The following is a 27,596-nucleotide window of genomic DNA, read 5'->3' as shown; positions in this document are numbered from 1 at the left end:
GATCCTGGTCAAGTCATTCACCTCTTTGGGGCGTCAGTTTAACCCTTATGAAATAGGACGCGATTCATAAGCCCCTGCGACGGGGCGGCCATGTGCTTTGTCAGTAAAGCTGTCTTTGCAGTGTCCACGCTCCTTTTCTTCCAAGGACCCTTCCAGGGCAAGAACCCACCCTACGCGCCCATGTCCGAGCCTTCACTTCCAGGCTCCAGCAGGCACGCTCACTCTAGATTGGCTGCTCCGTGTGCTGGAACGGGGGTGGGGTGGGGAGTGGGGTGCGGGGTGTCTGGGGATTCCGGAAAGTTCCAAAGACACCAGGGGTCCTCTTTGCACCACAGTTACCTGGGGAAACCGCTTCCGACGCTCTTTCCAGCCTGCAATAGGAAACTTCTCGGAGAGGGGACAAGAGACGGGGGGGGGGGGTCACAGGGCGAGAGACACCACCGTGGGTTGGGCTGTTGTCAGGAAAGGCGTCCTGGGGTAGCCGGGGCGGGAGCGGACCGGAAGCCCCAGTCAGGCACAGAGGCGGAGGTGGCGTTCCAGGCAGGGAGATCAAGCAAAGACTGAGAAGGAGTGAACAGAGCGGCTCAATCGGCCCAGGATGGAGGATAACGCGTGCCGATACCGCAGGAGGGAAGCTTGGGCCCACTTTGTGAAAGGCCTTTATTTTGCAGACAGCAGGGAACTATTAAGAATTGTAAACAGGGGAATGGCAGTATCAGGTCTCAAAATTTTGTGGTGTTACTAGAGACTTAGTAGAGGTTTGACAGAAAAGAGGGGAAACAAGGGATTGGGGTGGGGAGGAAAGGAATCAGCGTTTGTTGAGCATTACCAAGGGTTGTACATGTGTTACCTCATCATCATAATACTATTTTATAAAGCACTTACTATGCTTAAGGTTCTTCTTGGCAGTTGAGAGGACAGGTCTGCTGCCTTCCTGGCAGGCTGGTGAGGCTGGCCTGGATCTAATGGCTAAGGGGAGGGAGTGCAGAGGCAATGGAAGAAGAGGAAGGCAAGGTCTAGCCTACTATTGCAGGAGGATTACAGTAATGGGAGAAGGTGAGGGTAAGAACAGATGCTGGAGTAGAAGTCCACAGAAGGACCCAGTGTTACAGTGAGAGTTGGCCAATCTCCATCCATAGAATATCCCCATTCAGGAGCTTCCTTGGGTTGCTGAGGTCATGGGCAGAGAGGTGATGGCTGCAGCGGCAGAGCAAGAGGGGGCCCCGGCACCCCCTACCCATTTGCCCTCCCTCCTCAAGATGGCCCGTTTCAGCTGCCCAGGAAACCACACCTTCTGGTTTAGCTTCCCTGGAACCCTCCCACACCAGGCCCTACCTGGGGCTCTTCCTTCTCTAGGAGCAGCCCGCCCACAAGTCTCACCCTGGCCCACAAACAGCATAGGACAGCTCATCGGAGGTAGTGTATCTTGCTTGTCCTCTCAGGGGGTGCCACACCCAAATACCTACAGCCCAGGAGCCAAGTGAGGGTGGATGACAGCACCAAGAAGGCCCAAGGCACATCTAAAAGGGCAGTTAGCTGATGGATACCGTGCAGGAATGATGTCCCAGCCCAGCCAGATCATTCAAGACAAGCTGGAAATGCAGTTTTGTTTTGTTTTTTACTGTGAAATCTTCTTAATTTTAAATTTGGTCACTAATTCAAATTAAAAGAGTCAAGCCCAGCATGTCCAGGGGCCTCATGCAGCTCATCCTTTCCATCCCTTTCTCTTCCCTGACCCAAAGCTGAGGAAGATAAGAATCCGAAACCTGGAAAAGTGCCCAAGGGAACAGTATCTGGGAGCTCTTTCATATTTTAAAACTCCCAGCCAGAAGAAAATGAAGTGATCTTTCAGGTGATATGGAACAGAAATTTCTGCTGCATAAAATCCCTCTTCCTAAACTTTCTGTTGCAGGTAATAGTAATAGCTGATCTTCACTGAGCACTTACTATGTGCTTGGCACAGTTCTAAGCGTTTTACCTATGTTAACCCATTTGCAGAGAAGGAAACTGAAGCTCAGAGAAGTTAAGTAACTAGCTCAAGGACTCCCAGCTAGAAGTGGAAGAGTGAGGACTCAAACCCAGGCAGTCTTCTGGCTTCAGAGCCTGAAGCCTTAACCAGTTAAGTACAAAATGTCCAGCACCCTTATGTGTGCACTTCTTTCTGACTGACCCCAGCCCTCACTAGACAGTGAAGGAAGGGGTGGCTGAGTGCACATACAGTCATGTGTTTGGTCAGTCCTGTCTCCCTGCCCTGACTTGGCCAGGCTTGCAGGTTATACAGGAAGAACAGTACCCCTGACTAGAAGATGTCCATGATCCACAGGGAGGGGTGTGGAAAGGGGCAGAGGTGGAGGCATTAAATGACTTGGTCAGGTCCCCACAGCTGGTCACTGGCAGAAGTAGCAGGAACAAACAGGCAGCATTATCCATTCTCCCAGTCAACAAATACCCTTTGAGCCCAGCTATGCCTGGCACCATCTCTGCAGTCAAGCCCCAGATTTACAATACAGGTTTTAAGTGTAACTGTAATTGGCTGGACTAAGTTTTAAATGCATGTACTAGGAGGGACCCTGTATTCTTTTATATGCTCAGGTGTTCAGTGCCTCCACAGCAGGCAGAGAGCTAAAAGAAGAAAAGAGACTGCAGGGAGAAAATAATTTTCCTGGTTGGAAAAGATCAGAAGGGGGTTTCATTTAGGAACTCAAGACCACAAGGTAAAGTGAGCACATAGTGTCTACTCGGCTTTTGCCAAGCTCTGTGCAGAAGAAACCATGTTCTTTGTTCTTTTTCCTGCCCATTTAAGTGGGATAAAAGAAAGTAGGTCAGCGCCACCTTTCATCATACACAAATGTAAATTTTAAGTGGGTTAAAAATACAAATGTATACAGCATTACTTGGAAATTTTTTTAGAAAACAGTATTAGGAGAATATTACCTCATAGTGCAGGCAAATTTTGTAAATATGGAACAACAAGCACATAGTATAAAGGAAAATTGATAAATTTGATCACATTGGAATTTAAACCTTTGGTTTATCAAAAGATGTTTAAAACTTGAAAAGACAAGTCATACACTGGAAGAAGGTATTTGCAATTCATGATCTACAAAGGACTCATTTCCAAAATATATAAGAACTTTACAATGAGGCAAATAGAAAAATGGGCAAAAGATGGGAATGGCTCACCAATAACCAGGGAAACAGAGTAGGATACCATTTCACACCTCCTAGATAGGCAAAATGAAAAGTCTCACTATCCTAGTAGCAGGCTCACTGCCAGTGAGGATGTAAACTGGTTCAGCCACTTTGGTTGTGGCTTTTGTTTTCTGCATTTTTTAAATTGAGGGGTAACAACCCACATACAGAGAGTACACAGAGTGCACAATCTTAGGTATACAGCTTGATGTATTTTACCTACATACATACCCAGGTAACCACCACCCACATCAAGGCATGGAATCCTTCTAGAAGCCCAAAGGGTTCCATCATACCTCTTCCCACTTCATCCGCCTCTCCTTGAGACAACTAATATTCTAACTGCTTTCCTCACAGATTCATTCTGCCTGTTTTAGGACTTCATATAAACTTTTGGCTTCTTTCATTCAACATAGCATCTGTGAGATTCATCCATGTTGCTGCAGGTAGCAGTAGTTAAGTCCTTTTTATTGCTAAGTAGTATTCCATTGTATGGATATACCATATTTGTTTCTCCATTCTCCTAGTGATTGGCAATGTGAATTGGACTATTATGAATGAAGGTGCCGTGAATATTCTTGACGTGAAGTACAGCTACTCTGGTGAGCAATTTGGCGATGTTGTTAAATTGCAGGTATGTATACTCCATGACCCAGGAATGCCACTCCCAGGGAAATGTGTTAGAGAAACTTTCGCACATGTTAAAAGAGGCAGGAGTTTAAAATGCCTATAGGTGTGTTATTCAAAATTGCAAAAATAAAAAAATAATTTTTTTAATTGCAAAAATAAGATATTGTGTTGGCCAAAAGGTTCTTTTGGGTTTTTCCATAATATCTTATGGAAAAACCTGAACGAACTTTTTGGCCAAGCCAATAAAATACCTTAAATGCCTACCGACAGGAGAGTGGATTGATAAATTGTGGTCTAGTCATACAATGGAATATACTGTATATAAGTAAAAGTAAATGAAATAAAGCTAATCGTATCAACATGGATGACTCATAAACAACATTGAGTGAAAGAAGTAGAATGTCAGAGAACACATACTCTACAATGCCATTTACATAAAATTTTAAAACATGCAGTACATCACTACCACAAAGGACAATATAATGTATTGTTTAGGAACACATCTGTATGTAGTAAAAGTACCAAAAAGTGCATGGCCTTGATAAACATAAAATTCAGAATAGTGATTTACTTCACGTGGGGAGGGAAGAGCTTGTGAAACTAGGGATACAGGGGGTGTCTGCTGAACTGATGAGTGCTTTAGTTCTTAAAATGGGTGATCAGTACACAAGAGGTTGTTATTTTATTCTTTAAACTTGAAATATATCATAATCATTTAAAGAGATATAGGGATGGAGACAATTAAGGGCAGTGGTGTGCTGATAACTGTTTGACAATTGGCTGCAAGAGAGGAGTCATTTGCAGTATTCACCTATTTCTGTGGCATAAATACTTCTGCCCTGGCTAATTTCACACCACCAGTACGATACCAGTCGATGCTCACGAGCCAGCATGAGCCAGCTCCAGCACGCCACTGACACTGAATGTGGGCGCAAACTGCTCTGAAGGCCAGAGCTGGGGGCCCAGGCTCCCTCTGAGGACTTTTTCAATACCCTAGGACATGGGTCGAGGGCTGGATTGTATTAATTTACGATGTTAAGTTACCCCAAAATTAAGCAGGCTAAAACAACAAATATTTATTCTCTCACACAATTTCTGAGAGTCAGGACTCCAAGACTGACTTAGCTGGGCAGTTCTGGCTCAGGCTGTCTCCTGAGGTTGCAGTCAAGCTCTCAGCCAGAACCGCAGTCATTTGAAGCTTTGCCTGGACCTGGATCTGCCTCCTAGCTCCACCTCGAGCTCACTCAGTTCCTTGTCACACGGACCTCTCCGGAGGGCTGCTGGCTTTCTCCAGAGCAAATGACCAGAGAGACAGAGACTGAGATGGAGGTGCAGTGACTTTCATAAGCTAATCTCAGAAATGACATACTCTCCCGTCTACAGTATCCTATTGTTTACACACACCAGCCCTGATAAGATGTAGGAGGGGATGACACCAGGGTGCAAATGCCAGGAAGCAGTGATCATTGGAGGTTGGCTGCCTCACTGATGGCAGTTGAAGGTGAGTGCCTGTTGTCCTGAAATGCTTGTAAAGGAGTTAGAGGATGCCTAGGGTCTCAGCGCGAGGGACGTGGGAGCCTGAGAGTCCCTCCCCTTTGTTTTGCAGCTGAGGAAGCTGAAGTTTAGGGATTTACTGGAGAGTATGCAGCCACTCTTGTCAGGAGCCCAGGGTCTCAGTCTTGCCTTGGTCCGAGTGAGAAGGACCACGCCTCACCCTCTCCCAGCCTCCTGCCTTTCCTCTGCAGGTGCAGATGCTGGGGATCTGGCACATCAAGACTTCGATCAAGGTCACCTTGCCCAAGCCCTCAAGAGTTCCTTCTTCCCCAGAGCGGTTTCCTAACATTTTCCTTCAGTCAAAACAAGAAAACAACCCCACTTATTTCCACACACCCTGCCCCTGCCACAGGGGTTGTTGGTAACACATCCCCAGTAGCCCCAGAGAGCAGCATATGCCACCGTGTTGGCACTGCCAGACACAAGTCTGTGCTGGCCTTCTGGGATCCCACTGCCATTTGCAGACTGCTGTGGAACCATTTCAGAGCTCTGTGATCGATCTTTGAGTGAAATACAACACGGCCCCAAACGGGAAGGAGGTACGAGGGAGGTGTGCTATTACACTCTGTTTCTTGACCTGGATGCTGTTTACACGGGTTGTTCAGTCTATGAAAACTCGTCAGATTGCACGCTTGTGATGTGTACAATTTACTGTATGAATAGTAGACTTAAAAGTTTTTTTAAAAAAACAGTCCCAAAGACAGGGACATATTTGTCTGGGAAGATCCCAGACAGAAGAATTTTTCTGAGCTGTTGGCAACCTTTATTCTCCAGGCACCACTGGGAAGCTCCACTCAGGTGGACTCATGGGTGGAAGATCTGAAAAGGGGCTAAAGTTAGAGGGTCCTTGGCAGCAAGATAAGAAGTAACGTTCGGGGTGAAAGTGACATTCAGATAAGAAGTAATCCCCAGCATTGCTTACCTTCCTCAGCACTGTCCCAAGCCTCAGTGACCCCAAAGCATCCTCAGCTGTAATGGGGCAATCAGGATGGGGGTGGGGTTCCTCATGGTCAGGATCAAACAGTGCGGCCCTAAGTGCTTTTTCTTAGCGGACAGGTCAGTCGGATGGGGGAGAGACAGTGGGGTAGGAGACAACGGGATCAGGCAGCACCATCAAGTAGAAGACCCAAGAAGGTGCTCACTGCTTTTCCTTTGGATGTGCCCCACTTTACCCCCTGTTCTCCAAACCCCATCCTGGGCTTCACCCTTTTAGGCACTGGTTCACCATCTTTCTCCTGACCCTGGGAGACAACAGTGATCAGGCCATCATAGAAGGAAGACCCAGCTCACCTCCTTGAGGACCCAGGTCCATGCACACCCTCCCTCAGCAGCTCTCCTGCCCCACCCCTGAGCGGGGGCTTTCCCAATCCAGCAGGCTCTGCAGCCAGTTGCAGGCTGGTGGAATGAGACGGGACCTACTGGGCTGAGCAGTCCCTCCACGGTTCACACCCCAGTCCTGGTTGGTCATCAGCCCATAGCTTCTTTGCCACCACAGTGCCCAGCACTTGTTGGCTGCTCAAATGCTTGATGAGGAAGGAGGGCCCTAAGGCAGGCCTTTCCCCACCCCTACCCCCAGCATGTGGAGCCATGGTAGGAATTAGAGTGACCGAGAGGGACGTGAATGTGCTGAGGAGGCAGGGAAGAAATTGGTGGTGAGGATCCTGGCTGTCCAGGAGCCAGGTCTTGGGGGGGGGGGAGGGGGGGGGGTCCAGAACTTTCCTATTTTTCCTTCTTTGCCCAGTAAGGCCAGGGAAAATCCTGTCACAGCAAGTTACATACCCAACACCCATCCCTTTGATCTGCAGGCTATGCTGAGAGGTGACCTTCAAGATGCCCAGCAGAAGGTACTGAACTAGGCCAGGGGCTTGCCCTGGGGCTGACAGGCTGGGGGGTTCAGGCACGGGCACAGCTAATGCCGCCCACTCGGGGTCCTTGTAGTGGCTTCCTTAGTATCCCTAGATGGATCTGTTCCCCAGTCATTGCAGCTAGCCAGCTACAGCAACCTGGCCAAAAACTGAAGCCATTCCCTTTAGCCATTTGCTGGAGCACCACCTTGAAGCCGTCCTGGACTGGGCTCCTGTTCTCAGCCCCTCGCTGTGTTCCTTGTCCTCTGACCTGTCCAGGCCTGTGGTCAGGCTCAGACCACACCTGGACCTCCTGGGTCCTCACTAATGCTCTACCTGACCCTTGCCGGGGGCACATTCTGCCTCAGTGCCAGTCCCCGTGCTTCTGTCCATTTCTGGCCCCCTCCCCCGAACCCTCCCTGTGCACCAGCAGAGCCCTAAGAGCCCTTCCTAGTCTGCTCTGAGGTCCTGGGCCCCACATGAATCCCACAGCTCCATGGTTGCCCCTCAATGCTCCTCATGGGACACATTAAGATCCAGGAGGCCTGTGACCACAGTGGCAGAGACTTGGATCAGTGAGAAAACACAGGCTATGATATGGGTTGGAAAGAAGAATGTTCTGGAGAGAAGTGAGGTCCCCCTCAGGTCCTGTATGTCTGATCTGTTTTCACCAGTGTGTTCCGGGCAGGCCCTGTCTTATCCCTGCAGAGACTCACTTGGGGATGCCGACGTGGCAGGGCTGTGGAAAGTTCAGCCATGGACCTAGAGTCCAGGAAGATATGGGCTGGGCTGGGCTGAGGCTGGGGCAGCTACTCTCCCTTCCCCTCTGACTGAGGTTTTCTCCCCGCAGACCATTCCCTAGAAGAGAATGGGGTCCCTTCCCCGTCCTGGGTTGAAGATTGCTACTTCTGCCTGCTTCCGCAGTTCCAGGCTTCCCAGCTGGGCTCCTTCTCCCGACCAGCTGCTGACTCGGACTCTCCCTACTTACACCTCGCTCTCCTGCCTCCTGCCTCTCCCCTGAGACAGTCCCACGCACGAGAATCATTTTCTTAAGAAGGGTTGTTATTGCTAACCCCACAGCCTGGGACACGTTCCAGAGAAACCAACACAGGGCTGTGACTAAGGTTCCCGTGCTCTGGACTCTCACTCAGGGTTGGAGATCCTGGTGCCCTTTCCAAGAGGTTCTGGGAAACTGGGCTGTAAGCTCCTTGAGGGATGTTAGAGTTCATGCCGTATATACTTCTGGTTCCTACAGAATCCACTCTGGGGCCTTTGCTGCAAAGTCCCGGTTGGTAAGGAATTCTCTGATGATGGATTTCCCTCGTGGCGCAGTGGTTAAGAATCTGCCTGCCAAAGCAGGGGACACGGGTTCGAGCCCTGGTCCTGGAAGATCCCACATGCCGCGGAGCAACTAAGCCCATGCGCCACAAGTACTGAGCCTGCGCTCTAGAACCCATGAGCCACAACTGATTAGCCCGCACGCCACAACTACTGAAGCTCGCACGCCTAGAGCCCGTGCTCCGCAACAAGGGAAGCCACTGCAATAAGAAGCCCGCACACCACAACGAAGAGTAGCCCCCGCTCGCCGCCACTAGAGAAAGCCCGCGCGCGGCAACAAAGACCCAACGCAGCCAAAAATAAATAAATAAATAAATTTTTTAAAAATAGAATTCTCTGATGGTCCTTGTTCTAATTCCTTAGAAAATCTCTCCCACCTTCTTTCTTCTGTTGCAGGCAGTACTGGTTAAGAGACACAAGTGAGAACAAGTCCTCTGTTCGAGTGACCCATGACTGGTGGATCAGTCCCATCTCAGAACCTGCAGCGACAAAAACAGTGATCCCAGGGAGACTTTGGGGCCCCAAGGCTCTCAGTGAAGCAGCGGCCCCAGCTGCTGTCTGGTGCCACAGAGCCCAGCAAGTCCCCGGAGTCGGAGGCAGGGCTGTCCCCTGGCACTGCCTTTGTTCTCCTTCCCTGAGAAGAGGGCCACACCTGCTTCACCCTGTCTTTCTCTAAGCAGACTTGCTCAGTGACAGGGCTGTGGGGAGGTGTGGTCAAGAAACTAGAGTCTTGGTTATGGAGGATCAGGGCTGAGGCACCACGTCTCAAACTATCACTGGAGTGTGCATCCTGTAACACAGTCAATCAAGGTGTCCTGGGACAAAGGCATCCCAAGGTCAAAACCAAGTAGGGGTAACACTGTGAGCTGTAGCCCTTCTTAGAAGGAGTGGTGGGGTGGGGGTGGGGGTCACAATGCACATTAGCATAATAAAGGCTCTGAGAAGGCCTGTGGGAAATAAACTTCCTGTACTCCAATCCACGGTTCCTGAATTTACATGATTACAAACTTTTTTCTTTTGGCACAACACATGCTAATGGAACACCTTTTACGCCTTTAGGAACCACTGCTGCTCAGCCTCTTTCCTCACCAGGAAAGGTATCAGGGAGGGGCCCTGACCCTCACTGCCACCCCTAGAAGGCTTGTCCCAGGTGTGGAGGCTCTACATCCTCACCACTCACGTGTGTCCATGGAGCAACAGCATCAGTTGCTGACATCTTGTTAGAAATGCAGAATCTCAGGCCCCACCTCAGACCTACCCATCTGAATCTGCATAACAAACCCCCAGGTGATCTGATGGACGGCAGTTTGAGAAGCACGGGTCTCCATCTCCTGTTCTTCCTTCTCCAAGATGGCCAGGTGGGTCATCTCCCCAGCTAGGTGGGGCTCTAGGCCCCATATCTAGATGTAGTTGACATATTTTGAACCTTGCACCTACGTTTGGGAATTCCCCACATTATGAGTTCTCCTTCCCAAGGGCCCATGAGGGGAACCAAAAGGGACTGCCAGATGTCGAAGAGGCATCTTTGCAGAGGCTCATAAAAAAGGACCAGGGAGTTCTTCCAGCTTGACCTCCCCATCCCCGATCAGATGTCTCTTACACAGAGATGCCTGAAGACTTGAAGATGGTCATCTTGGGGGTCCAACCAGAGTCACCTCTGAGAGTCAGTCACAGCCTCCCCTGGAAGGTCAGTGGTGATCATTCACAAGGGTCAAACACAGTCACTCTTCGGAGCTCTTCCCCCGCCCCCCCGCCAACCCCCTTAGGCAGAACCCAGAAGAAAGGAAAGGTGAGCCAGCATCTAGGGAGAAGACATTTTATTGAGATTTTGCCACATAAATAGCTACACAAAGCTGGGAGGACTGAATGGAGCCCTGCCATCTCCCTCTGCACAGGTCACTAAGGAACCCACGGGGAGGAGAATTGGGAGGGAGCCTGGTCATGACCAGAGAGAGAGAGGACCCCCGGATGCTATCTGGAATGAGGAGTCTGATATGAGAGAGAGAAAGAAAGAGACAGAGAGGCTAACAGCCTAGATGTCACGAGGGAGGGACAAGTGACGGTCAAAGAGGTCACAGCACTTAGGCTCACTGGGTCAGAGCCTGTACCACGTCCTTCACCAGCATGGTGCCGATCACCATCTTCTCACTGTTGACTGTCAGCTGGGCAGCTCCAGTGGGCTGGGCGTCCAGGGTCAGCAGGACCAGGCTCCCGCTGGTCAGCGTCCTCCCTGCAAACCTGAGGTGGGGGTAGAGGAATGAGCTCAACCCTGAGGCATGGGGCCCCTCCTTCAAATCAGGACCAAGAGCCCATCTCGTCCCCCTGCTGGTGGTCAGTACCTATACTCATCAGATGTCCCACAAGGGACACGACCCAGGTTGGCAGTGGCAGTCACTTTCTGCACCACAACGTGGTCACTCCGACAGGTGTCTGGCAGCGTGAGCTTCTCTGTGATCTCATTCATGCCCGTCAGCTTTCCTGGGGGCAGAGGATATGATGAGGGCAAAGGTCACGGTGGGTACCACTGGGTCCGCCCACTGAGCACCCTCACCAGGTTCTACTCAGGTGGGGCAGGTCTGAATCTCCCTTACCAGTCTTGAGGAGGGGCTCCTTCCCTCTTGGACCTGGCCCTCCCTCAGGGAGCCTTGGTCAGCCTCCCACCCCACCCAGGGCTCTATCCATACTGCTGAGCAGAAACTGACTGGGTGCTTCCCCATGGTCAGACATCTGGGCCACCAGCCCCTTGGGAGTGGCCAGTCAGTACTCAGAGGTTTCCTCCACCTTTCAGTCTTTCCTGGTTGGCCCTCCAACCCAGGTGCAGCTCTCTCCCAGCTCCTGGAGGCTGCGTCCTCACAAAGAGATCACTGGTGGCTGCTGCTGGTACTCACCCGACAGGCCAGAGTCCAGTTGTCACATGCAGCCCTCACAGGTGGACCCCTAATTTCACATGTGGCAACAGCTCCAAACCTGTCCAGGACTCGTCGCGTCCCCAAGCACTCACAGCGTCCCAAGAAACCCTCACTCTACGGGTCTGACCTCTCCTCTCCACTCACACGCTCTTCCCAGCCATGCGAGCTCCTCCGTCTGCCCTCCTGCCCACCTTCTCCTCAGCCTCTCTCTCCTCCTTCTGCTACTTCCGCCATTCTTCTCCTCCTTTTCAGAACGGACATCCCTCTCCTGTCGCTTTCATGCCCTCCGTTCCTAACTAGTGACATTTTCTTGTCCCTGTACCTTTAGTCTCTCCATATCAAGTCTCCTCGTTCCTAAGAAGTCCTCTCTAGAAACAAGATACGTCATCATGCTAGTGCTGTGTCTCCCTCCCCAATGACCGCCAAGGTCCTCCAAAGAGGACTCCATTTCCCCAAGCCCTGGTCTCCCTCAACCCACTGCAATTGGCCTCTGCCCCCCTTCTGCGATGACCCGCTCTCTCTGATGTTGGCAGCAGCCTCCTATCTGCTGGATCTGAAGGTCTTTGGTCATCTTGGCCTGCAGACCATCCAAGGCACTCTTCAACCTCCTCATCTCTCGTGGTTCTCCTCCCACCTCTCACTCTTCCTTCTCTTTTCCCTCCCCTCCTTTTTCTCCTGAAGAAAGCAGGTTTTCCTCAAGCAAGGTCTTTGACCTTCTTATCTTCCCACCCATCTCTCTCCCAGGGTGATCTCACTCATATTCACTTCAATTATCACCTCTATGCTTCTGACTCCGGCCTAGAAGTGTTTCCTGGGCACAGACCCATATTTTCAGTTGCATATTAAACACCTCTTCCTGAATTTCCCAAATGTATTTCAAAAGCAGCCTCTCCAAAACTGTCCAAGATCGTCCCCCCTTTCCCTTGCCCAATCCATTCTTCCTTCTTCCAGATCAGGGGTTTGGCAAATTACAGCCTGAAGGCCAAATACAACCTACCACCTGCATGGCTCACAGTGGTTTGTTTTTTTTTTAATATTTTTTAAGTGCTGGGGGAAAAATCAAAGATAGATATTTCATGACACATGAAGATTATATGAAATTCAAATTTGTGTCCATAAATAGAATTTTATTGGAATGCAGCCACACTCATTCATTTATGTATTACACGTGGCTGTTCTTGGGTTACAACGGCAAATTGCAGCAGAGATCACATGACCCAGAAAGCCTAAAACATTTGCTTTATGACCCATTACAGAAAAAGTTGGCCAACCCCTGGTCTAGGTGAACGGCACTGCCATTCTCCCTACTATCTAAGCCAGACATTCTAGAGCCAGCTTATATGTCTCCCTCTCCGCTTTCTTAAGGCAAATGCCCATGGCTTCCCTCTCCCCCACCTCAGCCTCTCATTCTTTTTGCTGTAGTTCTAATCCTGGTCCTCACCATCTCTCATCAGATCTATTGCAATAGCCTTATAACTAGGCACACAATTTAGTCCAAGGTCACATACCAAGCAAGTGGCAGGTTCAGAACTTAAAGCCAGGATTCATGGAGCCCCATGTTGCCTCCCACTTACGCTGTTCTGCCTCTTTTTCCTGCTGCAGATTCTCTCAATTCCAGTCCTAGCTGTAAATGTTGCCAGATTTCTCCTTCTGAAGCAGAAGTCTGAACCTGGCCCTGTCTTTGCTCAAAAAACTTCAATGGCTCCTCTACTGCTAGGAAAATGAAATCTACAGTCCTTACCTCTCTAACAATGGAGTTGGACCCAATAACCTCTGTGACCCCTTCCAGCTCTGAAATTTTAGGACCGAAATCCTTTAGTATCGCGTTCAAGGCTTCCAGAAACTAGACCAAACATATTTTCAGCTTTGTTTTCACTACTCACCATTGCTAAGGACTCCTATGCCCTAAAGCAAACTGCTCCCCTCCTTTCTTCCTGTAAATTTTCACTAACACTTACTCATAATGTTTCCCCCAGCTGGAATTCTGGCCTAGAATTTTCTGCCTGGCTGAGTTGAGACTGTCTCCAGAGCCTCACTGAAGTGTCCCAGGCTCTGTGAAGCCTCTGCTGGAGCCACAAGCTGTGAGGCCTCCCTCCATCTGCAGGAGCTGAGGCTCCCTCAGCATGACTGTATGGTGGAGCTGAATGAGCCCCAGTGGATGGTCCTGAGCACCCTCCCTGCCCACCTCCAGGGAACACTCACCCTGTTCCTTCTTGAACTCATTTTCACTCATGAACACAGGGGCCATCAGCTCCCCAACAGGTGGCTGAATGGAGACGTAGAACTGTCGGGTTTGGGTGCTGGGAAGGGTAGGAGGAGACAGAGGGAGAGGGAGTGAGGCCAGCATCTCTCCCCTCACCTCGCACTGTGTCTGAAGGGAGGGCTTGGAGGCAGCAGAAGAGGGAGGTAAGAGACCTGAGGTCTTGGGATGCCTTCCAGACACACCAGATCATGATGTAGCCCCACCTAACACCACCTCCAGCTCCAGTTTATTTTGACCCCACCTCTCCCTAGCCATCCTCCTACTCCTCCATGAGTTGGAAACATACCACAGCTGGAAGTTGGCCGCCTGGGTCGAGTCACAGAAATTAATGCCCATGACAGCAGTGGCAGATTCTCCGGGTGCCAGGGACTCTGCAGCAGTGTGAGGCAGGGAAAGGGGAAGAGAAAGACAGCATCACCTGACAGGTCTGGAACCCTGACCCCTTCTCCCCTCCACTTCCAGAGCTGACCATTCCTTTATGGAATCCTGGCTTTCTGAGCCCCTGGAGAAACTGTTCCTGAGTTTCTCCTGAAATGTAAACACCCTTCCCCCACTCACCCTCACCCCATTTAAGTCAGTGCTGAAACCACCAAGGCTCAAGCACCTCTTGCCCTGATACTGACTTGCTCATTTCCTAGTCTGTCTTGTCCATGGATTGTGTTAGATGCCATCTCCATACCCCCATAGCCTAGACCCTGGCCTGGCACAGAGGGGGGGGCTTCAGAAACCACAGAAAGACCAACTCCACCCAGGAGCCTCCTTCTCCACCACGTCCCAGGCCCTTCCGCACCGATTTCAGGAAATTCCTGGATGCTGATGCCAGCGGGCAGTTTGGGGGTGCCCACATGTAGGCCCTTGATGGGGGTATCAGAGCTGTTGGAGAAGTGGATGTGCACAGCCACCATGTGGGGGTCCCCAGAGAAAGGTTGGCGGCTGAAGGTATAGTCCACAGCCAGCCCCTCTCCAGCTACGCGGTGCAGCAGCTCCTGTCTCCCGACACCCAACACTGGACTCAGCAGCTGGAGGGGAGGAGGAGGAAGGGAAGTATGGAAATGAACAACAAGGCGAGAGCCCATCCCAGCCTTGTCCCTACTTGTGGTCACAGCAACGGAGGCTCAAAGCCATCCCCTCCATCACACCCCCTTCACACAAATCCATACCATAGGATGCAGCACAGAGATGTGTCCCTGCCCCAGCCCTGTCCCTCCCCATCCCACTCACCGAGGGCACCAGGGGGGAGTCTGTGAGCGTCAGGCCCTCCAGGTCAGCAGCCAGGCTGGTGGACACAACCGTGGGGGGAGACACAGGCTGGACACTGGGAGGGGTGACTGTGGGAGTATATGGGAAACATTATGACGAGGGAGAGGCAAAGTGGAATTGGCTTGGATCGAGCAGGAGCCCAAGGCTTAGGGAGCAGACGGCTCAGCACCACGGACAGTGAGGCACGTGGCAGCCTGGCGGCTCCGCGGAGACAGCCATCCTTGACCCCAGCCCCACACCTGGAGAGGATGTCCTGCGGCCCTCTCAGGCCCAAAGATGTATTCTGTCTGCTCCTCCCACCCCAAACCCCCGAGGAACCTAGCCCAGAGCGCCCATGGCCCTTCCTAAGTCATACTCCCCAGGCCTCCTTCCCCCTGTGACTTCTACCACCCAAACTCACAGTCCTCTAGATCAAGCAGAGAGATCTCCTTGGCTGCAGGGGCACTTTTGCTGCTGGGAGGCTGGAAGAGAAAAGTGGGATGTGAGTGAGGAAGGGGAGTACCCTGGCCCGGGGTTGGGTTATGGGGAGATGCCTGGGCCTGGCCCAGAGGGTGGGGAGGGCCCCGGTCCATACGCCCATCCCCTTTCTGCCCCAAGGCGCTCACTGTTTTTTTTCTCCAGGAGGCAGGTTCCACCTGCTCCTCCTCTGTCTCTGATGTCATCTCAGACTCTGACGAGCTGCTGCTGGAATCACTGCCCTCATCTGAGGATGAGCCGCCTTCTTGTCCCTCTGGCACCTTCTTCCTCTTCTTCATCTTCCTCTTCTTACCTTCCTCCTCACTATGCTCACTGGAGGAAAGGGGGCAAACAGGGCTTGGGCCCAGCCTGGATGACCCCTTCTTGCCTCACAGAAGAGCAGGGAAAGCCTTGAACACTGGGGGTGAGGGTGGGCAGCCTGGGCCAGTGGACTCCACACCTGAGCTCCTATGCCTGGGTCGCAGTGAGAGCTTTAGACCGGCCTGTGCCAGCTCGGGCCCCTTCCCTGACTGCTTCTTCATGCTGCGCCCCACGCAGAGATCTCCTGCAGCCATCACGTGAGCAGACCAGGGGGTCTGTAGGCCCCACCGGCTCATGAGGAGGCTCAGGGGCTCTTAGGAGACTGGCTAAGGCTGAGGGTCAGCCCTTCGTTTCCAAGGGGGAGCCTTGAAGACGCCCAGTCATCTTACCTCTCACTGCTCCTCCCTTTCTCCTCGTCCTCATCCTGGCCTTTGTTGTCAGACTCACTGCTGGACTCCCCAGAGCCGCTCTCACTGCTGCTCTTACTGTCCGATTCACTCTCGGACTCAGGGTCTGTGGAAGGACTGTCTCAGGCTTCCCTCCCTTGTGTGCAGGCCTCCCGGGGAGCCCTGGGCACCCAGCTTCAGACTCTGCACTGAAGCAGCAAACTCACCTCTTCTCCCCGCAACCCCCCGACCTGCTCCCGGCCCCAGACGCCAACCAGACCAACTGGAACACAGATGGACCCGTATGGATAGAAGACCTACACAAGCACACACACATCTGGGACGTGCAATCCTCAAGTGCATAAGCACACATACAGGTGCACACAAGGAGGTGCACACCCCCTTGGACACATGACCATCTAATACAGGAGCACACACGTGCACCAGATAGTCAGCCACAAGGCACACACACAGGCAGGAGCACAGGGCCCCAGCTCTGCCCATCTCCTCACCGCTGTCTGCGGACTCTGTGGGCCCTGACTCTCCCTCAGAGTCTGAGTAGAAGGGTTTCTCCTTCTCCTTCCTCTTCTCCCTGTTTGAGCACTTGGTCCATTCAGGTACCTGGAGATTGTGGGGTGGGGGCGGGGAGTCATTAAATCATGGATGGGGAGGGGGAAGGAAAGCACAAGCCCCTCTTATCTTTCACCCTAGCTCTTCTCGGGGCCCCGCCTGGTCCTGTCCCCAAGAGGGAATAATGGGGGGAGGGAAGGGACCCTGTCCATGGAGGGGAGGCACTCACAGAGTGGCACTGCCAGCAGGAAGGAACAGAGTGTAGGGAAGGCACAGGGGTGCAGCATACAAGGGGGAGGGGCGGGGGCAGCGCAGGCTGGGCGAGAGCACTGCACACGGAGCAGAGGGCACACAGCACACAGGGCGGGGGGACCTTGGTGTATTCGCCCAACAGGCCCACATGGGTCTCAACAAGGGAGAGATCTTCTTCCTGCGTGCGGGGAGAGTGTCAGGAGGGCCGGGCTGGCACTCCCAGGGCTCCCTGCTGTCTGTCCTTCCCCACACACAGCTCCACCCTCCACCCCTGCTGACCTCCACATTGCGCACAGATGGGTCCGGGGCTTCTTCTGGCCAGTCTGGGAGCTCCTGGTAGCCCGTGGCCTTGGCATTGAGCAGGTGGGACAGTGAGCCCAGCTGGAAGTGGTCCCGGTCTGGGGACGGGGTGAGAGATCAAGTCAGTAGTGGCAGTGAGGAAATGCCCTGGGAGTTGTTTCCTAGGTGGGGCTGGGTGGCGATTCCGGTGGGAACTCCCTAGCTAGACAGAAGAGAGGGGTGGACGTGTCCCCTAATGGCTCTTCTGCCCTGACTGAATCTCCAGGCCCACATGCTGGAAAAAAGACTGTATGGCTGACTAGAGCAAGGGCTGAGGGGTGGGGGGAGCTGGGACCACAGAGGAGGGCAGGAGGGGCTTCTGGGCCCAGAGCTGCTGCTGCCTGTTTGCCCTGGTGCCTGCTGGGGAAGCAGAGATGCGGGTGTGGCTTCTCTCCCAGGGTAACGGGGGTGGTGCTGCTGCACAGCCAGGCTCAGGAAGGAGGCCTACTTGGGGCGAGGGTAGCAACTATGAGTAAGAGGCTGGCCAGGCTGGGTCAAAGGGCAGGGAGGTGTGTCTGGTCAGGCTGGGGACTCCGTGGGGAGGGGGTGAGTCCAAATGCGAGCAGGAGGGAGTCAGAGCCAGAGGAGGGCAACCCAGAGACTTGTAAGTGGGGATGGTGTTAGGGAGGAGAAAGGGACCGTTCCCCTTCTTCCTGGGAGGTTTTCACATCTGCCCCATCCCTCAGAATCTCCTTGCTCCTGTGGTCCAGGGAAAGCTAAAGCAGAACAAAAAGACACGCAGGAGAACCAAGCTTTGTGAAGGAAGTTCCCCTCCTGAGTAGGTTCCTGGGTCCAGAGAGTCAGCTGGGGGACCCTCCCCTTCCTGCGTCTCTCAGAGCCCTTGTCACGGGAGACCAGACCGAGAGAAGAGGCAAGGCAGCGGGCCTGGGGCTGGGGGTTTGGGCTGACCTCCAGTGACAGCCCAGTGAGGGCTGGCAGCCGCTTTCTCAGGACACTTACAAACATACACCTCTCCTTTGTTTTTGTTTTTTTAAGATTTTTTTGACATGGACCATTTTTAAAGTCTTTATTGAATTTGTTACAACATTGTTTCTGTTTTATGTTTTGGTTTTTTGGCCGCGAGGCATGTGGGATCTTAGCTCCCCAACCAGGGATCGAACCTGTACCCCCTGCATTGGAAGGCAAAGTCTTAACCATTGGACCGCCAGGGAAGTCCCTACAGCTGTCCTTTGTATGGAGTTCTACTTCCTGCCTTCCTGGGCCCTTGGTAGGTAAAATCTTGATACATACAGTGCCTGCTCAGGGAGTAGGATGGAAAGGGGAGCCCTAGAGGAGAGAAACCAGAAGCCCATCCTGCCTGGGAGGGCAGAGACTCAGGTGAGTTGATGCTGGTGGTGGTTGTGAGCGGGTGAAAGAGCAAGCCCTGGATGCTGCAGGATGGGCAAAGGGTTGGGCCAGGGGCACAGGACTGGCGTTTCTCCAGAAGTCCTGCCCACCGAAGGCTGGTACCTGGCTGAGACTGAGACCTCAGAGGGAAGGGCTGGGACCGGGTTGCTGGCCAATTCTCCCCTTCCCCCAGGAAGGTTACTCTTGATTTCAGCTCCCACCTTTGAAGGATGACTCCAAGACTGGGGCTGGTTTGGGTGCCAGGAAGAGCTTCTTGGCATGACGGCTGAGGGCCCCACCCTGCTCCGAAGGGACGATGAGCTGCCGAGTGAAGCGTGCTCGGTCTCGGATATCGTAATTCTGGTCATACTTGGCCAGACTCAGCACATACTGGGTCAGCAGCTTGGTCTGGGGGACAAGAAGTGGGTCAGCAGCCATCACAGAGGGTGGGGACACAGGAGGTCTCTGAACCAGATTCTTTTTTTTTTTTTTTTTTTTTTTGCCATGCCTCGTGGCTTGTGGGATCTTGGCTCCCCGACCAGGGATCGAACCTGTGTCCCCTGCAGTGGAAGTGCGGAGTCTTAACCATTGGACCGCCAGGGAAGTCCATGCACCAGATTCTTTTGGCCAACAGCTCCAAGCACTGCTGCCTCCACATGACTTTCCCTCCCAACCTGTCATTGCGCCAAACCCTGCATTTTCTCCCACCTCCCCAGCCCTGACTCCCAACGCCAACTCTGACAACTGACTTGGCCAGCAAAAGAGCTTGCCCTTTTGGAAACCTCCCTGTTGGCCCTGGGTGCCATTCTTCCTCAGGTGTGTGGTCCCCACTGCCCTAGGCCCACTCCTACCCCACCTAGTCCAGGCTGGGCCAATCTCTCCACCCTGAGGTGCCAGAGTGAGTGAAGGTCTGGAACATTCTGCTAGACCTCACAGTTTCTAGGCTCCATCACCTGGGGGGAACTAGGTGATAAAAAGAGAAAGGGGGAACACATAGGAATCCCCCTGGCAGGGGCTGCCCTCATGCCCCATTGACCCACATAGTAGATTCTGAGTAGATTCTGAGCAGCCCAGGGGTCTCAGAGGCCATAATCCTCCCTGGAAGGTCCTAATGAGGTCAGAGCAAACTGCAGCTGCCTATGGGTTTGCTGAAGTCATATGGGGTTCACAGCCTGCAGTCAAGGCAGCCATATCCCAGGACCCCAAATCTCAATTTCTGCCCTGATCCTGACCTAGTCTAACCTGTCACAAAATGACAGTGGTAGCCACCATTTATGGAGTGCCTTCTGGTGCCAAATACTGTGCTAGGTGCTTCACTACCTCATGTAAACTCCATAACCCTTCTGAGAGGTGGGCGCTACTGCCCCCATCTACAGAGGAGAATCAGAGTCATTAAGTGACTTTTCCCAGGTTAAGGAGCCAGTCAGTGCTGCATCCAGGCCTGGACCCTCATCTCCTTGGCCTCAGCCTGGGCCGGAATCTGGCATGCAATGGATGGCTCAGCAGGTGGGAGGGATGGCTGGGATTGTTGTGGCCTTGTGGCAGGTCCAGAATGTCACCCTTGGTACTGGGATGGGGGAAGTATCATTGCTGTTTTGCCAGGATGGACATGGACACATCCAGGCCACCTCCCTCTTAGTGTGCCAAGAATTCCCCTTCCTCCACCACTCCCAGAACAGGCTGAGAAGAAAGAAGAGAGAAAGATAGGGAGGGTAGAAAGGAGGAAAGCTCCCTTTATTGAGTCAAAGAACCATTCTAAGGGGCCTATGCCTGGAAGGACTGGCCTTAGGGTAAAGGGTGCCTGGAGGTTCCATTTGCCTGAACAGCCTACTCTGGGTGGCCTGATGGGGGCTGGGACCCCTGTGTCCAGCCTAGGAGAGGCGTTCAGCTATATATACACCCACAGCTCTCTGTGACAACCCTGACTACAGCCCTTATTGCTCTGCATTTTGTGCTGTTTCCTCTACTTGGCTATGAGCACTTGCAGGCCAGTAAACATGTCTCGCTCACTGTCATCACCCCAGGACACAGCTCAGTGCCAGGCATAGTGGGTACTCGGGAAATGCATGTTAAATAAATTCATGAATAAATGTGCATGTAGCTAACAGTGACAACTTGGGGAAATGCCACGTGAGCGCACCCAGGCTAATGAAAACATGCCAACAGCACCACTCTGGCTCAGTCCTGAGCCTTTCAGACGCCCCCTCTACCCGGGTGGCTACCCACCCAGGCTGCTTCATCTATTCAAATGTTCCTCCCACCTGCTCCTTCCTCCCATTTGAATAAAGGAGGCACACATATATTTGTTTGAAGGCTTCCAGTGGTGTTCCCTGTAACTTCTCTGTCTCCAATCTGCTTCTCCCACAATACTGACACCCACAGATCCAGCCCCTCATTGCTTCTACACAACTGCTGTCCTTTCCAGCTCCTGACAAGAGTCCCAGCATGTGATGGCCCTGCCTCCCCAGCTTGCAGCCCTGGGGCCCACTCTAGCCACCGTGGATCAAAGGAGCCACAGAAGACGCACAAGTGCCACCATCCAAAGACTCCATGGGATGGCAAAGAGGCCACCTTCAGGCCAGCAGGGATGTCACAATCTACAGGGTATGGCCCAGATGCTTTGCTCCAAGGGTTGGCAAGCTCTATCTATAAAGGGCGTGAGTAACTATTTCAGGCTTTGCAGGCCATATGGACTCTATCGCAGTGACAACATCGACGGACAATAAACAAATGAATGAACGTGGCTGCGTCCCAATAAAATTGTATCTACAACAACAGGCAGCAGGCCAGACTTGGCCCATGGGCGGTAGTTTGCCAACCCCTGCCTCACTTAACTGAGTGTGGGAACTGTCAGGGTGCTTGGTGTCCCCAGTACCTTGAGAAGCTCTGCACATTACACTTTGTTTTTAGCAGAATCTCGTGGGACCATCTCAGAGGATGCTGGACACTCAAGAGGTTTTTAATATCCTGATATTCCAGCTTAGTTGAGCCATGTCCTTGGCTATGGTGCCTCTCATAACCTTTCACCTTAGGAATGGCAATGGCTGCCAATACCACCCAAGCCTGCGCAGAGACTTGCCCTCTCATCCCCGGCATAGACTGGCGAAGCATCACCAAGCTTTGGGAGGAAGCAGAGACCACATCTCCTGGGACACATATTCTCCCATCAGTGCCTATCACTGCTGGGCCCTCCCCCTGGCCCCAGTGTTCCAAAGGCAGCAGGTAGGGACACACCCACTGCCAGACTGGAAGTCACAGCCCCATAGAAGAGCCTCTTCAACAGTGGTCACCATCCCTACTAGGCCCTTGGGGCCCTGGAGTAGCTGTGGACACTGGGGAACACTGGTCACCTGGGCAGACCAGACACCTGTCCTGAACTCCCCCTTCAGAAAAAGGTGCTGATATATGTACAACTGAATCACCGTCCTGTACAGCAGAAACTAACACAATATTGTAAATCAACTATACTCCAATAAAAATTAATAGAAGTAAAATAAAATACAAAAAAGAAAAAAAAGTGACAAAAAAAAAAAGAGGTGCTGAAGTTCATGCCTACCTGGTGAGGGCCCACAGAATACTGTCTGGGCTGTTTCTGGGGCCCAGAGTGTTTTAGGAGGCATCTCTCAATCTGTACCTGCTTAGAGTTGGTCAGGTAGAGCTTGGCTGCCAGGTTGATGACCTGCAGCTTGACGATGTCCTCCTCGGCTGTGAAGGACTTGGCCATTTTTCTCAGGACGTCGGGTGCAATCCTGGGGACGTGCTCACAGTACTCGCCAATGAGCCACAGGATGCTGGCTCGGGCCATGGGCACCTGTGGGTGTGGGAGAGGAGTCAGGTCTGGGGTAAACGTGGGAATGTGGGTGGGCACCTGGTCTGCCAGGGAATCGGCACTCCTCCCATCTGTGCTGGCCTGTTGTATCGTGGGCTTCTCTGGAAATGGGGGTGGGAGGTGATGGGAGAGAGATTAAAGGTTGGGTATTTCCCGGGCAGCATCTCCCCTCTTCCCTAGGGTTTCATTAGCATGGGCAGAGCCTTCAAGCCCCAAATTCAGTCACAGTTTAGTATAAAAGACTGATTTTCTGGATCCATTGTACCCTCAATGCTTTACTGCCTTGTTATTCTCCCTGAATCTTCAGGAATGCCTTTGCTTGAATGTTTCAACTTGGCAGTGTGACACAAAAACACAGGACTAGTCAATTGGCCACCCTCGGCCAGAACTTTAGAGAAAACCTGAGTGGTGGTACAGGCTGGAGCTCAGCAAGGGATCCCCAAAGGGAAGGAGAACCAGGGTCACATGGTCTCATCTTTCCCCTCCTCCCACCTGAAGACCTTTCGAGCCAGTAGGGAAGGTTTGGAAGTTGATTTTTTATTAAGGCTAGTGTTTAATTATAGGGTCTTAAAATCATGGGGAGGACATTGGGTTGGGAAAGGAAACGGGGTCACTCCCTGACCTGGATGTTGTCTGTGAGCTTTGCCAAGTGTTTGATGATCTCTCCGTGCTGTGCTGGCTGCATCTGCAGCAGCTTCTTAATGACGACCACTGACTCTGCGACCACGAGCTCTGTGGGACAGGAAAAGAGCCCGGGACAGTCAGATGACCACACACAATGAACAGGCACACCTGCAATGCCCCCAGCCCCTTGGCTCTGTTCCTCAACCCCCTGTACTTCTCCAGTGGCCCTCAGAGACGTGGGAGCACTTGGATACTAATTGAGGCAGACAGACAGATGAACACACATTGTTCCTGGACAGACAGGTGGATACCCACTGGCCATCAGAGTCAGACATGCAGGCAGCACCCACTAGTCATCAAAGTTGGACATGCAGACAAACACTGACCATCACGGTTGGACAGCAGCTGCACCAGGCCGTTGAGGCAGGTGTCACGGACTCGGCCTATGTTAGTTGCACAGCGCCCAATGGCCTGGATCGTGGCTGCCACAAAGTCCTTGTCCATGCTGCGAATGTAGGTCTGTGGACACCACGACAGAGTGACCCCCGGAAGGTAGTGATCCCTCAGACTTGACTCGGCAGTGACTCTGCAGGCTTGAGGGTGACCTTCCAGAAAGCTGTTACCCCTCATTCAATGACTCATCATGTCAGAGACTAAACTCTGGGAAAAGGAATGACAGCCTCACCCGTCACCCAGTGATTCCCTAACCCAAAGCCAGTAGAAGGCATTGGGAGGGGACGTAAAATAACAGTTTCTCCACTTTGGGCTTTTAAGAGAAGGTTTGCCCCACCAGGTCGATTCTCACTAAGCACAAGGAGCTGCAGGACAAGTCTCGTGGGCCTCTCTGACTATAAGCTGGCCCCTGGCCCGTACCTGGAATTCCCGTAGGACAGTAGGGATGTTGGTCTCATTGGCGAGGTTAGTCAACACTTCCAGCTGCAGGGAGTCAGAAAATGGGCAGGGTGGCCAGTGGGCTTTCTGTGCTTTCATAAACCTTCGCTCCAAACACACACTTCACCAACCAGAAAACAATCCTCAGGCAGGACAGCCCTGCATCATCCTTAGATTGATGAGAGAACTGACAGATCATGAAACTTATCCAAAATGCAGGAGGACCAGTTTGCTTCTTAAATGGACTCCCTGACAGAGTATGCTTGTAGTATAATCATGTCACCTCTCTACCTTCAAGGAAAACTTAAAGCCTCCAGTTGCTTTTAGGATAAAGACCAACATCCTTTCCATGGTCTATAAGTCCTTGATCTCCCACCATTCTCCCCCTTACCCTCTATGCCCCAGTCACACAGGTCTTTAGTCACAACCCTCCTGTTGGCCTTTGCATATGCTGTTTCCTCTGTGTGGAGCACCTCTTCCCATTCCTGTCCCTGCATTTACCTAGAGAATTCATGTTCATGTCTCAGTCCTCCGCTCAAGCCTCCCCTCCTGAAGGAAAACTTCCCTGACACCAGACTAGATCAGGTCCACCTGTTTATGCTCATACAGCTCTCTGCACTTTCCTTTTACATCCTATTTCGCAAATGGATTTTTACCTGTGCTGTGTGATTAGCTGCCCAATGTCTCCTCCTCACCCCAGCTAGATTGTAAGCTCCCCAAGGGCAGGGTGCCTAATTGGTTTGTTCTCTCTTGTACCCCTAGATACCCCTAGATCCAGCCGTGAGACACACAATAGGTGTTCAGAAGGGTTAGGAGGATTAACTGTTGCTGAAGGAAGTTACTCAATAATGAGGCAGAGCAGGGATGGAACGTGGGTATGGGCTCCTGCAGCCTTTTCTGTGGGGGTATGTCTGCACGACAGCCTGAGGGTGTAGGTGTGTGAGGGTAATTACACTGTAGGTAGAAGACAGAGACTGCAGCGGGGAAAGTATGAAATTTTTTTTTTTTTTTTTTTTTTTTGCCTGCGCCACGCAGCATGTGGGATCTTAGTCCCCCGACCAGAGATTGAACCCGAGCCCCCTGAATTGGAAGTACGGAGTCTTAACCACTGGACCGCCAAGGAAGTCCCAAGGGAAAGTATGAATTGGGAGTCAGCGGACCTGACCTTCGGTAGTTACCTCACCTCCCTAAGTCTACATTTTTATAAAATAGAGATAATGTACACTTCCTGAGGTGATTATGAAAATCAAATTACTTCATATGTGAAAAGTGGCAGGTGTATAACAGGTACTGGGCAAAGGGCAGCTCCCTTCACCCTGTCCCCCCACTCTCATTAGTCTGGCTTCCTGAGCAAACACTTCTGGCGGGAGCAACAGTGGGCTCAGCCCCTGAAACAGGCAGGCACCAAGGTGGCCACTGTGGATATTCAAGTGGGTCATGGGGGTGGGGGACAGAAAGTCCACAGGCACGTCTGTCCATCACTCACCTTCAGGATCTTGATCTGGGTGGGGTCGGTGGACCTGATGTAGAAGCTCTTCAGGTACGGCTCAAACATACCCTGGCACGAGAGAGGCAGCCCCAGGGAGCTCCACCTCAGCCTGAGACCTGCTTCTCCTCCAGAGCGCCCCTCCTCCTCTCCTGACCCAGGACCCAGCATCCTTCCTGCCCCTCACTGTCCTCTAGTCCTTGATTCTTCCCTCCTCCTCAGATCTAACCCGGTCTTTCTGCATCAGGCTTTCCTCCCTCAGCGGCCCTCGGGATCCAGGCCCTGCTTCTCCACCTGCATTTGGGGTCTCTCCTTCCCACACTCTGCACAGCCAGGGCATTCCCCCCATCCTGCCTTTCCCCAGTACCCCTAGCCCCGCAGAAGCCACTCCTCGGACTGCGAGGGCAGGCCTTGGTCACTTGCTCACCCGGCGCTTGATGGACATGGTGGCCACGTTCTGGAGCACCACGTACTGCACCTCGCTGCGGAGAGGAGGGGTCAGAGGTACCTGGGCCCCTCGGCTGGGGCAGCAGGTCGGGAGAAGGGAGGTGGGCAGAATAGGAGGGAGGAAAGGACCGGTGTGGAGAGGGCACCAGCGGGAGGAGGGCAGGACTGGGGTCTGGGCGGGGAGCAGGTGGGCTGGGGCGGAGGGTGTCAGGCGCTCTGGGCCGGGGGGAAGCGGGACGAGCCGGCCCCCAGGCGTGGGCGGGGCGGGCGCACACCTGTGGCTGCGCAGCAGGCGCACGAGGGCCTTGGCGATGACGCCCACCTCCGCCTTGGGCGCCAGGTGGAAGTAGAGCTGCGCCACCGCCATGACCACGGCGGCGCTGCGGCTCTGCAGGAGCGGCTTTGTGTTGCGCAGCAGCAGCCGGTGGTCGGGGTCCATGACGTAGGGCTTTCGGGCCGGCAGCGCCGTGGAGGCCGCCGCCTCCGACCCCGGGCCCTTGGCCTCGTCCTCCTCGGAGCCATAGAAGGCTTTCTCGGGGTTCTCCTCCAGCAGAGACTCCTGGAGGGGGAGACAGGCGGGACAGTGGGCACCTCCTCCCGGAGACCCGCCTATCCACTCTGCTAGGGCGAGGGTTGGGGTCCCGCCTGGGGGTCTGGGCCACTCACGTTCTGGGTGGGGCTCAGGAACTGCGTGCGGGCGTAGCGGGTGAGCATGCTGATGATGACCACCTGGCCCCACTCCTCCACGTCGATGAGCAGGTTACAGAGTTTCCGGTAGTTCTTGTGGATCAGGTCGATGCGCTCTGGGCACACCTCCTCGAAGGCCATCACCACGCTGCCCGCCACCAGCTGGGGAACCGACAGAGGCAAGAGCACATGAACAGAAGGACAGAGGGGCCTCTGCCTGGCTCCTTTTCACCACCCGTCCCTGTGTGTCCACATACGCACCGTGGTCTTGTCCGCCAGAAGCTTCTCAATGACCTCTATCAGCTGGTCCTTCTGGTCAGAATCCAAACTGAGAGAGAAACTGTTGAGAGGGATTGCCCCTCCCCCATCTCCAGCCTTCCCAATATCCGCCCAAGCTGTGCTAACCTCCCTCACCCCAACCCTATTCATAAAGAGGTGTGAGCCACTGCCTTCAATGTCCTCCAACTCTGTCAGTTCCCCAAACTGCCCTGAATCATCTGAAGAGAAAAACAAAACAAAACAAAACAAAAAAACCAGAAACAAAACCAAAAGCAGCCTGCAAGACTTGGGAGAGGCCAGGGGTGGGTGGGGGCTTGGGGTATACCTGTAGAGCTTGGGGATGGCGTGGGCAGCTGTCTTCCGCACATAGGGCGACATATCCGAGGCAGCTTCCTTGATGGCTAGCATCATGATGGGCACAATGATGGGCACACGGATGCTAGACAGGACGCGGAGGGCGCTGGCACGAATCAGCTGGTTGGGGTCCTAAGGGCAGAGGTGGAGGCAGAGCCATGAAAGGGCAGCAGGTGGCCTGAGGGCAGAGGCCACACCTGTGGAACTCACTGTCCCTAGTCACCACCAGCTCCTGCTTCCCTGCCTCCTCTCTTGAGCTTGGATGATGTGCTAGTGCTGGGTACCTGGGGGGTAGCTGCCTGAAGGCGCCGACTCTTGGCCCTGCTGCAGAAATCTGA

General features: G+C 53.0%; 1 protein-coding gene across 2 annotated transcripts in view; it reads right to left on the bottom strand.

Moving 5' to 3' along the window:
* Positions 1–10,371: 10,371 nt before the first annotated feature.
* The window catches only part of AP3B2 (adaptor related protein complex 3 subunit beta 2), a 31,821-nt gene continuing 14,596 nt past the window's right edge, over positions 10,372–27,596 (bottom strand). For both annotated transcript variants that reach the window (XM_036845091.1, XM_036845092.1), the window contains 22 exons: positions 27,230–27,390; positions 26,887–26,953; positions 26,605–26,787; positions 26,214–26,497; positions 25,919–25,973; positions 25,492–25,563; positions 23,988–24,050; positions 23,501–23,633; positions 23,113–23,222; positions 22,296–22,472; positions 18,883–19,069; positions 17,255–17,373; positions 16,666–16,774; positions 16,157–16,280; positions 15,596–15,779; positions 15,391–15,451; positions 14,952–15,058; positions 14,521–14,749; positions 14,017–14,101; positions 13,670–13,767; positions 10,898–11,036; positions 10,372–10,796 (listed from right to left, as the gene is read on the bottom strand). In XM_036845091.1, the coding sequence (XP_036700986.1) occupies positions 10,646–10,796; positions 10,898–11,036; positions 13,670–13,767; positions 14,017–14,101; positions 14,521–14,749; positions 14,952–15,058; positions 15,391–15,451; positions 15,596–15,779; positions 16,157–16,280; positions 16,666–16,774; positions 17,255–17,373; positions 18,883–19,069; positions 22,296–22,472; positions 23,113–23,222; positions 23,501–23,633; positions 23,988–24,050; positions 25,492–25,563; positions 25,919–25,973; positions 26,214–26,497; positions 26,605–26,787; positions 26,887–26,953; positions 27,230–27,390 (2,898 nt within the window). In that variant the 3' untranslated portion in view covers positions 10,372–10,645. The remainder of the gene's footprint in view (positions 10,797–10,897; positions 11,037–13,669; positions 13,768–14,016; positions 14,102–14,520; positions 14,750–14,951; positions 15,059–15,390; positions 15,452–15,595; positions 15,780–16,156; positions 16,281–16,665; positions 16,775–17,254; positions 17,374–18,882; positions 19,070–22,295; positions 22,473–23,112; positions 23,223–23,500; positions 23,634–23,987; positions 24,051–25,491; positions 25,564–25,918; positions 25,974–26,213; positions 26,498–26,604; positions 26,788–26,886; positions 26,954–27,229; positions 27,391–27,596) is intronic.

Source organism: Balaenoptera musculus, chromosome 2 (assembly GCF_009873245.2).
Source record: "Balaenoptera musculus isolate JJ_BM4_2016_0621 chromosome 2, mBalMus1.pri.v3, whole genome shotgun sequence".
NCBI lineage: Eukaryota > Metazoa > Chordata > Mammalia > Artiodactyla > Balaenopteridae > Balaenoptera > Balaenoptera musculus.
Note: the sequence above shows the minus strand (reverse complement) of the source record. Positions and strands in the feature narration are given on the sequence as shown.